This window comes from Elephas maximus, chromosome 10 (assembly GCF_024166365.1).
Source record: "Elephas maximus indicus isolate mEleMax1 chromosome 10, mEleMax1 primary haplotype, whole genome shotgun sequence".
NCBI lineage: Eukaryota > Metazoa > Chordata > Mammalia > Proboscidea > Elephantidae > Elephas > Elephas maximus.
In genome coordinates this window covers 10646016-10659274 of record NC_064828.1, presented here as the reverse complement: position 1 = coordinate 10659274, position 13259 = coordinate 10646016, and the positions used below count along the sequence as shown (strand labels likewise).

The following is a 13259-nucleotide window of genomic DNA, read 5'->3' as shown; positions in this document are numbered from 1 at the left end:
ATAATGGAGTATTTATTACAATCTCCAGTATTTATTATAACTTCCAGACGTTTGTAGGGACTGTGGATAAATACTTGGAGCACATAAAGCATAGTTATCACCAGGCCACAAGCTATAGGAATGTGATCCAGGCGAGGATCTCATCTGAGTTGGCTCAGTAAGGAATGTGTTCTTGTGTGACTTGTATCATGACATATCCAGGATGAAGTAGGTAAAAATGCCTTGGGATGTGTTCTGCAAGGTTCAGAGAAGACATGGATTGGTGTGACGGTTGGGGCACTGTTTGAGTCATGGTGCCATGATTCATGAGTCTCGTATAAGAGGACAAACTAAATCTGTTAGACTATATGGAGAAAAGTGCCAATTACAATTACTCCTGGGAGGTCCATACATCTTTAAAAAGCCCCGACCAGTGTTGACGGGTGATGCAAAGACAGTGTATCTACACAACTCCAGTAACATGCCGGTTGCCGCCCAGTACGGCAACCCCATGTGTGTCAGGGGAGAACTGGGCTCCGTGGAGTTTTCAGTGGGTGATTTTTTTGAAGTAGGTCACCAGGCCTTTCCTCCAAGGCGGACCTGTGTGGGTGGACCTGAACCTTCTGCCTTTCAGTTAGCAGCTGAGCACGTTAACTGTTTGCACTACCAAGGGACTCCATCTACACAACAGTGTCTCCCAAACAGCCTGCAATGCCATGGGAGGAGGACTGTTTGAGAGACCAGAGCTGAGAATTCCTAGCAGCCTCTTGCAGCAAAACGACAATGACATTTAAAAGTGGCTGTTATCATGGAGTCTGTGCTTTCTACTACGTTAGGAATCCAGTGCTGATTCCTCACAATCACTTCTTCACTGAACAGATTTGGAGACTGAGGGTAGGAGATGGTAAGTAATTTAACCATGGTTACTGTGTTATTTAGAACCCTTTGATTGCAGGTACAAGAAAACTACTCAGGTTAGTGCAAACAAAAAAGGGGTTTATTTATGAGGATACTGAGGCATTTCTGGAACTCCAGGGCAGGAATGTAGGTGGACACTGGAAGGACTGGATCTCAGATGTGGGTTCTGTTGGAACCCCGGCAGCCCTTCTCTGCCTACTTGTCTCTCTTTTTCTCACTGGTTTCCCGAGGTCTCTGCAGACAGACATCCCCACTTGTTGGTCGCTTGGTGTGATAGGACAGTGCACATCTCAGTGTACAGCCTGATACTGTACAGCCAGAGGGGGAGCACATCCAATCTCTCACTCTGACCCGCATTCCTCCCTCTCTCCTCCCTCCCTCTCCCCTTTCCTTCCTTTCCCCTTCCTCCCTCTCCCTCTCCCCCTCCCCCTCCCCTCCCCCTCCCTCTCCCTCTCCCCCTCCTTCCCTCTCGCCCTCCTCCCCCTCCTTCCTCTCCCCCCTCTCCCTCCCTCTCCCTCTCCTTCCTCTTCCCCCTCTGTCCCTCTCCCTCTCTCCTTCCCTCACTTCCCCCTCCTCCCTCTCCCCCATCTCCCCCTCCCTCTCTCTCCCTCTTCCCCTCTGTCCCTCTCCCCCTTCCTCCTCTCCATCTCTCCCTTCCTCCCTCTTCCCCTTCTTCCTTCTCCCTCTCTCCCTTTCCCCCACCTCCCCTCCCCCTTCCTCCCTGTCTTTCTCTCCCCTTCCTCCCTCTCCCTTCCTCCCTCCTCTCTCTTCCCCTTCTTCCCTCTCCCTCTCTCCCTACCTCCCCTCCCCTTCCTCCCTCCCTCCCTCTCCTCCCCTCTCTCCCCCACCCTCTTCCCCTCCCTCCCTTTCCCCTCCCTCCCTTTCCTCCTCCCTCTCTCCCTCCCTCCCGCTCCCTCTTTTTCCCTCTCCCCATTCCTTCTCTCCCTCTCTTCCTTCCCTTTCCCCCTTCCTCCCACTCTTCCTCTCTTCCTTCCTCTCCAGTCGCAGTTCCCAGGGAAGCAGCTCCCACTGGATGAGGGCTTATAACTCACCCTTCATGACTCAGGTCTTCCTAAAAGGAGCTTGTTACTACTTAAAGGGCAGCTTTTTCCTTAACAAAGTCTTCAGACTAGAGAAAAATGACAAAGGAAGTAAAAGATCATCTGTTAGTTTTTCTCTTGCATAGCAAGTTTTGCTTTGGGGTCCAGGACGTGTGGCAGTCCTTTGGGAAGAGCCTTTGGCTGGTGGTCAGGGGCCTCAGTGTCCAGCTGTGAAAGATTCTGGGAGGGCCTCTCAACTTTGTTCTGCTTACAGTTTCCTCATCGCTTCTGTAGGCTTATGATAGTTCCCTAGCACCCTCAGATGTGTACGATAAGAACCCCGTGTTGGCATAGAGTATAACTGAAACATTCTAGGTGTTTCATAATTGACCTTTTGGTACAAAATGATGTATTAAACTTGCAATTTTTGGTTCTTGATGTTGAGGTCCATAGGACAAGCTAGGAAGTCTTCAAACTTGAGCTGAAATCCGTAAGGGGCTATTTGGCTTTTGAATTGGTTTTTCCTCGTCTGGGAGGTAGCAGTAGCAGTAGCACCCACCTTCTGGGCAGCATCTTTCTTGGCACGATGAGCCTGTAGAACTGCCACAGCTTCATCTACTTTGGAGCAGACAGACTCTGGAGACCCCAGCATGTGCTGCAGCTTGGAGTTGATGACCTCCAGCAGCATCCTGTAATCTATCCAGCTAGGCTTGAATGCACTGTTTGGACGAGTGGGATCTGCTTGTGCTCCCGCGGGCGTGCTGTGGCCAGCATGGAGGTGGTCAGGGGCTCCTTTCCCTGCACGTGGACTGCAGAGGCTGCATCGTAGGGTGAGGGCTGTGGACGCTGGAGGCATATCTGTATGGTGCCACAGCCCGAGGAGCAGTTCTGCACAGCTGTGGGAACACTGGCTTTCTGAGTGGTAATAGGGAGGCCAGGAGAGGCCAGGGCATTACTAGCTGGAGCCGGATGGCAAAGAGTTGGGCAAGGCCCAGACTGGCGTATAGCACTTGGCATTCCTTGAAAGGCTTGAGGTCTCCCATCTTGGTGCCAGCGTGGGTTAGGCCTCATCTGTGCTAGCTGGTAGGTGTGTAATACGGAGGTCTTCCTTGAACCTGTGGAAATCTGGCACAAAGTAGCCACAAGCTGCAGTCTGAAACTGATTTATGATGGTGTTGGCAGGGAGTGTGCTCATTCCTGCCATCTGCTGCATATCTTGGCTGGTCAGGTGAGCCCTTCTCTCTTCCTTCTCTGAGCCAGGGCAACACACAGTGGCTTAGGCAGAAGGGTTCCCCTGGGCTGAGTCCCTTCTACGGTTTGACCCATGACTTCATGTGCCACAGATTGGGTCTTAGCAGACCCCTCGCCCACCTTGCCTGCTCCGTTATGGGTGAGTATTAGCAGTAACAAAGATGCTGAAATACTAGAGAGGTTGTAGAAATAACAAAGAACGAGGGCTATAAAGCCATTTGCACTTCTGTTAAAAAATAGTTTCTTTGTGTGCTTTGTTGCAGATTAAAGGCCTACCAGAAGGTTTCGATCATCCCAAAATAGGGTCCAATTATTCAGTTAAGACGGTGGAGAAGACATGGAAAGCTCTGCAGGACTTTAAGGAGGGCAACGCCATATTTACTTTCCCAAATACTCCCGTGAAGTGTGCTGGAGCCCCACAGAAGATCATGTATTTGTCGGAAGCCTATTTCAGGAAGGTATGCTTCTCGTCCAGTCGCAGAGACCAGGGCAGCAGACAGCACTAATTCCACCATGGCCAGAATTGCATTTTTATCGCTGTCACAACACCTTTTAGTTTCTAAATTTTTATTATATATGTACAAAATCATGTAACTGAAAGTTTACAAAATAGAAAAAAGGAAGAGGAAGTCTCTCATAATCCAACCACTTTAATACAGCTGCTGCCGTCAATTTGACATGTCCTAGTTGTTTTCCTACTCGTGGCTTTTTTAAAAAAACGTGGTTACAATCATAATACACATTCCCATGTAGATATATTACATGTTATTAAATAGCCTTTGTAACATAACTGTTTATGTGTAAAAAGTCTACTGGGGAGATATGCTGGAGATTGTTTATTCCCGTATGGGTAGATAACTTGATAGTTTCAAATTGTTCATTTTTGTACATAATATCCTCAGCTGTTCCCACTCAAGTTCAAGTTGTGAATATTTTCTGGCTCTTGATATACCCCTTTTGGAAACATAATAGGCAAAACTTACAACTTCAAACCTGAGTGGAAAGGGCTGAAGAGGCCTCTTGTAAGAACAGGTGTACGTGACACAGGCTCTGAGGAGAGCTGCTTGAGCGCCCCAGCCCTTGCCTGGGCTGTGACATTCGGTTTACCGAGGAGTGGTTTGAGCTGACACAGTGGCAGGATTCAGAGCAGCCTGTGTTTCTGTAAAAGCACAGGTGGAGGAGGAAGGGGGAGATGGTGTGAAGAGCTGTTGAATGCGTGCTCAGTACCTGGCACTGGGCAAGCCTCCCCCTGGGCTGTGTAAACTCGCAGCCACCCTGTGGGCGTGGGAATTAAGGAAGAGTTGCAGTAATTGCTTCTGGTTAAAAGGACGTTCATTCTGGGTCTTAAGGGGCTGCAAATGGTGAGATCGAGGTGAGCGAATCTTAAAGGAAGCTGAACAAAGGAAAAGAATAAGAGATCAGCTGCTGTTTCCCTTGCGGAAATCCTCTTTTCATAGCTCTTTTTCCCCAAGAGGAAAGTGAGCGACAGCCTTGCTTGCGAGCAGGAAGTAACACCTTGGGTAGTTCAAGGATTGATAGGGATGTCTTTCACCTTGGAATATGCTGTCTTTAAACATCTTTCACCTGTGCATAAAAGGAAGTTTCTTTTTCAGGTGACAAAATATCTGAGGGATTTGGGGGAATACTGCCCTCCCTGAAACAAGTGAACAATTCTAGAATGTAACAGCCAAGGAACAGGAGATCCGTCTGCTTCACTGCTGTTCCCTCAGCACTTGGAACAGCACCTGGCCAACTGTTGTTGTTAGCTGCTGTCAAGCTGGTCCCCAAGTCATGGCGACGCCATACACAAAATGAAATACTGCCCAGTCCTTTACCATTCCCATAATTGCTTGCCGGTCAAACCATTGTGATCCATAGAGTTTTCATTGGGTGGCTTTTGTAAATAGTCACCAGGCGTTTCTTCCTAATCTAGCTTAGTCTAGAAGCTCCCCTAAAACCTGTTCAGCATCCTAGCAACATTTGCTGACAGATGGGTGGCGGCTTCACATAAGATGCATTAGCCAGGAATCGATCCCTGGTCTCCCACATGGAGAATACCAATGAACCACAACTGCCCCCCCTGCCTTCCAACCTCGTTAAATATTTATCATCAGATCAATGAATGTATGAATAAACAGTTCAGCTCTATCCACCTTTACCTGAACTCGATATTCACTGCTAGCCTTTAACTCAACAGTGCCCACCTCAACCCACACTCAAGGGTGCACTTGGTTCCTGTGTTGCTAACAGAAGATGAGGTGGTGGATTGGCCCACCCATCACCCCGCTAGGGCACAGTGATGGAAAAAGCTAGCAAGGTTTCTTCTGAGGGTTTTAATCCTTGTCTAGGTTTTTAAAAAGTGGATGGAGTGATGCTTTGGTGTTATTTCTCTTCTTTCCTTTTTTCTCAGACGGGGAAGCGACCCAAAGCCAATATCATTTTCAACACTTCTCTGGGAGCAATTTTTGGGGTGAAGAAGTATGCAGATGCCCTGCTGAAGATCATCCAGGAGAGGAACCTCACTGTTAACTACAAGCAAAACCTCGTTGAAGTCCGAGCCGACAAACAAGAGGCTGTTTTTGAGAACCTGGACAAACCTGGAGAGACCCAAGTGATCTCAGTGAGTGGCAAGGCTAAGCTGTTGGCCTGAGGTGTCGAGCGTGGGACAGTGCCATAGATGCCGGTGCACTGCGGCTCCCACCTCCCTGTCTGCCATCACGGTGTTTTGGGGCAGGCTGGCTAAAACGACACCTTAGGGCAGTGATAGGGTGAGAAACCCATTCCTGTTGAGCAACCCTTTAAGACAGAGTAGAGCTGCCTCCTCCCCCCATAAGGTTTCCAAGGCTGTAATCTTTACAGAAGCAGATTGCCACATCTTTCTCCCTCGGAGGGGCTGGTGGGTTCAAACTGCTGACCTTTTAATTAGCAGCCAAGAGCTTAACCACTGTTCCACCAGGGCTCCTGATAGTGTGAAAAGGTGAACTCAAACGAGTGGGGAAGAGAAAGAAGCGAGAAGTTGCACCTGTGCAAGGAGAGGAGGGCTTATCTACTGCTGCTGAGTAATTTTTATCCCATCCCTTTGTCACTGCTTTTCCTGGCTCCAAGTCCCTTGAAGCAGCCAAAAATATCCCAGAACTTCAGTTATCGTCTAGTGTTCAGAAGCCATCGAGTCAACTCCAACTCCTGGTGACTCCATGTGTGTCAAAGTAGAACTGTGCTCCTAGCGTTTTCAATGGCTGATTTTTGGGAAGTAGATAGCTGGGCCTTGCTTTCAAGGCGCCTCTGAGTGGACTCAAACTTCCAACTTTTTGGTTAGTAGCTGATCTCGTTAACCATTTGTAACACCCAGGGACTCCAGAGTTCAGGAAAGCCTTCCTTAAATGTATGATCTGGTGATTGTCTCAATTTCTGGCTTTTGAGAGACAGCCCTGCTTGTGAGCAGGAAGCAGCTTCGGGGGTAGTTCAACAATTGACAGGCGTGTCTTTCACCTGTGGAATGTGCTGTCTTCAAGCATCTTTCACCTGTGCATGAAGGGAAGTGCTTAAAAATCCTTCTTGAAACGGCTGGCAGAGCTACCACTCTTCTTGGAAAGGCCTACCTTTGTTGTATGGGCTTGGCCTTTTTGTGTCTCAGCTGCTTCTTCTGTGTGTGGAAATAGACTTTTGTTCCTGTTCATGTGTGAAGAGGATTAAGAAAAAGATGCAAAAGCACCTGAAGAGGTGTGCATGGAGGAAGCATTTGTTTACATCATCCTGCCAAGTGCTGTTAGCAAAATGAGAAGGCATTGCACAGTCACATTTTACTCATTCAGCATTTTTAGAAGAATGAAGGTTTCCATAAAATGAATTTTGAAGTGAACCAAAGATTAATCTTTTAAACATCAAAACTTCAAATTTTAAACTTTTTAACTCAAGCTTTTTCTAAAATGTATTACACACATCTTTCCTTTCTTAAATAAAGTGTATTGAACACTGAAGTTTTAGTTTTAATGGCTAGAGAAGAAGCTACAACCACAGTGTTCATTTTTAATAAATCCATAAAATTAACTATAATGGTAATTTTTAATAAATCCATAAAGCAGGTCCTAGTATTTCTTTTGAGTAGGATTTTAGCTCAAGTAAAACTCTATACCTTGATCATGATTTTGTAAAACTACTTGACTTTCCTTCTAGAGAAGATGTATGAAATTTGGCTGTACCGGAGAAATTCAAGCACATTAACTCCAGCAGATAACGATGGCTCTGGTAAGGCTTAGACCTCAGTTCATAAAAGCAGCTCTAGTTGACTGCAGAAATGCAGAAGTGGCCCTAGTCATCTGGTGGAACCTTAACCATCTGGTGGAGACTGGTTGTTGGCCCTTCATCCATTCTCCTGCAGACACACTGTATTAGTTTCAACATACACAAACTATGTAGCTTAAAACAAGAGAAGCTTATTCTCTCATAGTTCTGGAGACTAGAAGTCCAAATTCAGGTGTCAGCAGGACCATGCTGTCTCTGAGGAAAAGGGGAAGGCCCTTATCCCTCCCAGCTTCAGGTAGCCCCAGGTGTTCTTGTGTTGTGGACACAAATCAATCATAACACACGTTCAGCGCCTTAAGGTTACTGAAGCTTATAATTTTATAATCTGAGAATTAGAAAAAATATAAGTCATCTTCCTATTTCCCCTTCCTTCAGCGATTGCTGCTGAGCCTGGATGGAGGTATGGACAAACTTCTCATGGGAACTAGCAGCTATCGGGAGCCCTGGTGGTGCAGTGGCTAAGAGCTTGGCTGCTAGCCCAAAGGTGGGCAGTTTGAATTCACCAGCCACTCCTTGGAAACCCTATGGGGCAGTTCTACTCTGTCACTATGAGTCAGAATGGACTCAACAGCAATAGGTTTTATACAGCACCTATCGACTCTTACAGGCTGGAATTGCTCTAAGATGCCAACAGTTTTTGACTCTAATGAAATATTACTTGAACATTTGAATCAATTTGTCCTAAAGTGGACCACCAACAAATTGAAATTGCTAGATGTAGTTCTTTAAAGCTAAATTTTAAACTTTTTATTAAAAAGAATAAAAAGAATGAACTACAAAAAGTAGAAGAACATTACCTAAACAAAAAAATTAAACAAGCCATCAAAAGCAATCAAGATGGGTCAATGCACTATTGCCAAGGGTAACCCTGATACAGTTTTATTTTTTTGAAGAAAAGTCCACCATTGCCCCTTGTACTGCTAAGTAAACCCAGTACCAAATCAGACCTCTCGCCCCTCCAAAGTGCTAGTCAATATGCTTGACATCTCTTATTTCATTTTAAATTGGTTTTTGACTGTTTCCTTTGTGTCTTGTGAGATGACCCACACTTGGGAATGGTGTTTATTTACTAGCTCCTAACGTGGCCTTGACACGTTTTAGGAACTCTGATGACCTTTTTTCAGACTAAAACTGAAGTACCAGATTTTACAAATCCATAGCTGAGGGTCAGAAAGGCAGTACCAGGTTTTACAGATCCATAGCTGAGGGTCAGAAAGAGAGCAACTGCAACACACCTTAATTTTAGTAATGATAGAAACACCAATGGATTCTTTCCAAATATTAGGTTCACCCCAGTACCTTGCATCCCCCTTGCCTACTGCTAAAGGGATCACTTGGACTCTGTATGGGGAGAAGAGAATGGTTGTTTATTTTACCACCAGTCTCCCTGGGAGTATGTAAGATCTTGGAGAAGGCACGAATGAGTATAAGCGCTAACCTGTATAATACTTCATGCAGTCATAATACATAATACAGGGTAAGAGAAAGATGGCGGAGAACTTGCAGGGCTGGGGAAATAGTGAAAACCCACACATTTGGATGTTCTCCTTCTGTGTAGTATGAAATGCTCCATGTCACACCACCGATGGGCCCGCCAGATGTCATCAGGACGAGTCCTGTGGCTGATGCTGCTGGCTGGGTGGATGTGAATAAAGAAACTCTGCAGCACAAGAGATACCCTAACGTGTTTGGGATTGGGGACTGCACCAACCTGCCGACATCAAAGACCGCTGCTGCAGTGGGTAAGATAAAGAGCTATGGTTCTCCCCTTCTCAAAATGATGTCACCCCAAGACACTGTCCTAACAAAAACAGACGTTTGGCACCAACAGCATTCCACTAATAATGAGGAAACTTGTTTGCTGTAAAAATGACTTTGACCTCCCTGACACAGAAGCGAGCTGTCAGTGAACCAAGGCCTGTGAAGAGAAGGAACCATCGTTTCAGTGCTGTCCCCAGAGAAGCATGGTCTTCTCCGCCTTTCCTAGGTCAGAGGCTTGTTTTCAGGGGAAGGGGCGTTACAGGGAGGGTAGCACTTTTCCAGCTTTCTGGAATTCTGCTACTTCTCATACTGTGTGCCCACATCCCTGGCACTCTTTGCCCCTGATGCCAGGCAAGGTGGCTGTTTTTCTTCTGCTTGAACCACCGTAAAACTAAGGAATCATTTGTTTCCCCAGAACACACGTGGAAGTCAGTGAAAGCTTGTGGACCAGAAAATTGCTCTGTTAAGACAAATACAGCAAAGCGTGCCCTGATTGGTGCATGATTAAGGCCTCGGCCTGAAAAACTAAGTCCTTAACCTCACTGTTCTGCACTAGCAGTGACTGGGAGAATTGCCTTTTAGGTTGTGTCCTTTACAGACAGGAGCTGTCTCCTCCAGAGGCTGTAAAACATGGGCCTCCCTGCTGTGTTTTGTGTGAACTACATACCGGCATAGCATGTTGTGTTACTTTCACTATTTCAACGTAAGAAAGGCTTTCTAGGAAACCCACTGAGTGTCTTTTTTATTATTATAATAACTCCCCCCAATAGAAGATCTCAATATAAGCAAAATTTGAAAGAAAGTACAATGAATAGCCATATCGTTGTTGTTGTTAGTTGCGGTTGAATCAGTTCCAACTCATAGTGACCCCGTGTGTGCAGAGTAGAACTGCCCCGTAGGGTCATCAAGGCTGTGACCTTTGGAAGCAGATGGCCGGGGCTTAGTAGTTTAGTGCTTGACCGTTTGCGCCACCCAGGAACTCTTGACACCTACATGCCCTTCAGGTAACCAGCTATTAATATTTTGTGACATTTGCTTCGTCACTTAATTTACGTATGTACTTTTTTTGCTGAGTCATTTGAAAGTATAGACATGATACTTCACCCTTAAATACTTCAACCTTTATCTTCTAAGAAAAATGACACAAGACCATTATCAAGCATAAGAAATTGATCATTGCATGATAAAAGCATCTAATATATAATACAGTTTGAATTTCTCCACTTTTCCTAAAAATGCCTTTTATAGCCCTTCTCTCCTTCAATCCAGGATCCAATCAAGGGTCACATACTGCATTGGTCGTCACATTTCTTAGGTCTCTTTTAATCTAGAACAGCCTTCCTGACATTTGATTTTTTTTTTTTTTTTTACTTTCATGGCATTGGCATTTTTAAAGGGTGCAGGCCAGTTATCTTTGCAGGATATCCTATGATTTGGAGTTGTCTAGTTGTTTTCTCAGGGGGCTCTGTCAGCGCAATGGTTAAGCTCTTGGCTGCTAACTCAAGGGTTGGTGGTTTGAACCTGCCCAGTGGCTCCCTGGGAGAGAAGACCTGGTGATCTGCTTCTGTAAAGACTACAGGCTAGGATATCCTATGAGACAGTTCTACCCTGTCACGTGGGGTTGCTATAAGTTAGAACTGACTCCATGGCACCTAACAACAACAACAGTTATTTACTCAGGTTAAAGTCAGGTCACACAACTTGGCAAGGGTCTCCTCGGTCATGCTGGTACCTCCCACTGCTCACCTCAGGACCCATCCACTTAGTTTGACCCGTTATTGGTGAAGCTAAATTTTGTCACTGGGTCAAGGGGGTGGGATGTCCACCAGTTCTTTCCATTATAAGGAGACTTTTCTGTTTGTAATTTATAGGTTGTGTGTGGGGTGGTACTTTGAATACTTTTACATTTCAGCCAGTGTAAACCTACTGAATTTATGTGGTGAAAATGCCTGTGATGTATGTGAGACCCAGATTACCCCGCCTTTAAAAAAAGCCTACTTAAAAAAAAAAAGACAAAACAAGAAACCCAAACATTTAATTCAATGTTTTGAATAAAAAAAAAAAAACCCAGTGCTGTCGAGTGGATTCTGAATAGATAATATTAAATATGATTAGACAAAAAGCTATAAAGGAAAAGCCTTGCTCCCAGCCCTGCCTTCCACCTGCTCAGTATCCACATTACTCGTCACTTTTCTTTCTTTTTTAACTTTCCAGAGTTTCCTTATCCAAATACCAGCAAATAAGAAAAACGTCCCTATTTTCTCCCTTTTGACACAGAGTGTGGCAGACTGTGCACACTGTTCTGCCTGCTGCATTTTTCACTGAATGTATCTCAGGACGTAGCGTCCACGTTGTTTTCACCATCCGTATTTTATTGTATGGTTGTTCCAAAACTCATTTAACAAGAGGACTTTGAATTTGTACTTGGGTTGTTTCTGACCCATTGTATTTCAAACAGTAGCGCAGGGAGTGTTCTTCTTCACGGGCTCTTCTCTTTCAACTCTACATAACGAGTCCCAGTGGCCCCGCAGGAAGTCTCACTTCTCACTCTCTGCTCACTTCCTTGTTCTCTGAGTATCTGCAGGAAATGCCTAAGCTCGTTCCCCTAATCTGCCCTTGTGTTTCTCTGGCACCCAGCCCATTGTCTTACCTCATTCCAGACCACCACGCTGTTGTGAGACCCCATCTTGCCACCCCGAATCTGGCTTTCTAGGGGCGTGTGCTTCTTCCTTTGCTTCTCTTTGCCCTGGGACTCTTCCTTAATTGACCACAGCACAGACAAGACCAGGATGTGACGTTTAATAGAAGTTAACTGAAGGCTTGGGCATAACAGGAAAACCACCAGTTTTCAGTGAGTTGGCTCTGACTTATGGTGACCCCATGTGAACCAGATTAGAACTGAGCTCCATCAGGTTTCCAATGGCTGATTTTTCAAAAGTAGATGACCAGGCCTTTCTCCTGAGGTGCCTCTGGGTGGATTTAAACCTCCAAATGCTCAATCATTTGTACCAACGAGACTTAGGGCATAACAGCAGCGGGTTGTGATGCCTGGAAAAACAGCTCACGCACACCTCCACACACATGCCTTAAACCTGGACATTGAGTGTGGTTGCTGTCAAGGTCCACCCTCTTCAGGCTGATCTCTGCTTTCCCTGGCCTTGATACCCAGTTTCGGGGGCCTCTCAGGTCTCCCCCATACAGATCCCAAACCCTGTAAGTTCCCAAAGAGGAACAAAGTTTCTGAAAAGGGAAATACAATCATCAGAGATATTGCTTTGCCCACGATGAAGAGAGCCATTTAATATTTTTAAAGCAGAGTTGTTTACTCTTTATATTTTTTGAACCCCTTCATTCTGGAAAAAAATTCATTGCTTTTTTGATTTGGGGGTGGTGTCAGCAACCTTCAGCCTGTGGGCCAAAGGCATCCCCGCTGTCTGTTTTCATACAGCACGCTAAGAATGGCTCTACAGGTGAGCACTGGCAATGGATTCAATGATAAGGAGCATGGACTCTGAACCCCATTAAGTGAAATGTTATCCCGAGAAAAATAACCCCATTCTTCTCAGTAATAGACCTATATTTTAAGAAGTATAATAAGTTATTGTCTTTTGAATATTGTCAAAAACATTTTTGTGGATATGTATTTTCTCTCTTGTTATAGAATATCTTTGATATTGCCCACAAAGCCTAAAATAGTCACTGTGTGGCTCTTTACAGAAAAAATTTGCTAACCCCTGATTTGGGGGATTAAAAATAGCCACTGTAGTGAGCATTTTGCAATGCAAAGGTAACCCACCCTTCCTCAAAAGTAAACCCAGTCTTCCACCTCTAGAGACCCAAACTGCTTGTAGCTTTAAAGGAGCACTTTTAATTAGTCAAAATTGAACACGAACTGGGACTAGATGATATTAAGGAATTATTGTCAATACTTTGGGTGTGATAATCCTTCTGTGTTAGAAAATTCCTCATCTATTGGAGACACACACAGGAGTGTTTGTGGGTGAGCTG

The 13259-nt window shown here is 45.4% G+C and overlaps 1 protein-coding gene across 1 annotated transcript in view; it reads left to right on the top strand.

Moving 5' to 3' along the window:
- Positions 1-13259, top strand: part of SQOR (sulfide quinone oxidoreductase) — a 60715-nt gene that overhangs the window by 43996 nt on the left and 3460 nt on the right. The window contains exons 5-7 of the mRNA XM_049897879.1: positions 3452-3646; positions 5599-5808; positions 9049-9232. Of these exons, the coding sequence (XP_049753836.1) occupies positions 3452-3646; positions 5599-5808; positions 9049-9232 (589 nt within the window). The remainder of the gene's footprint in view (positions 1-3451; positions 3647-5598; positions 5809-9048; positions 9233-13259) is intronic.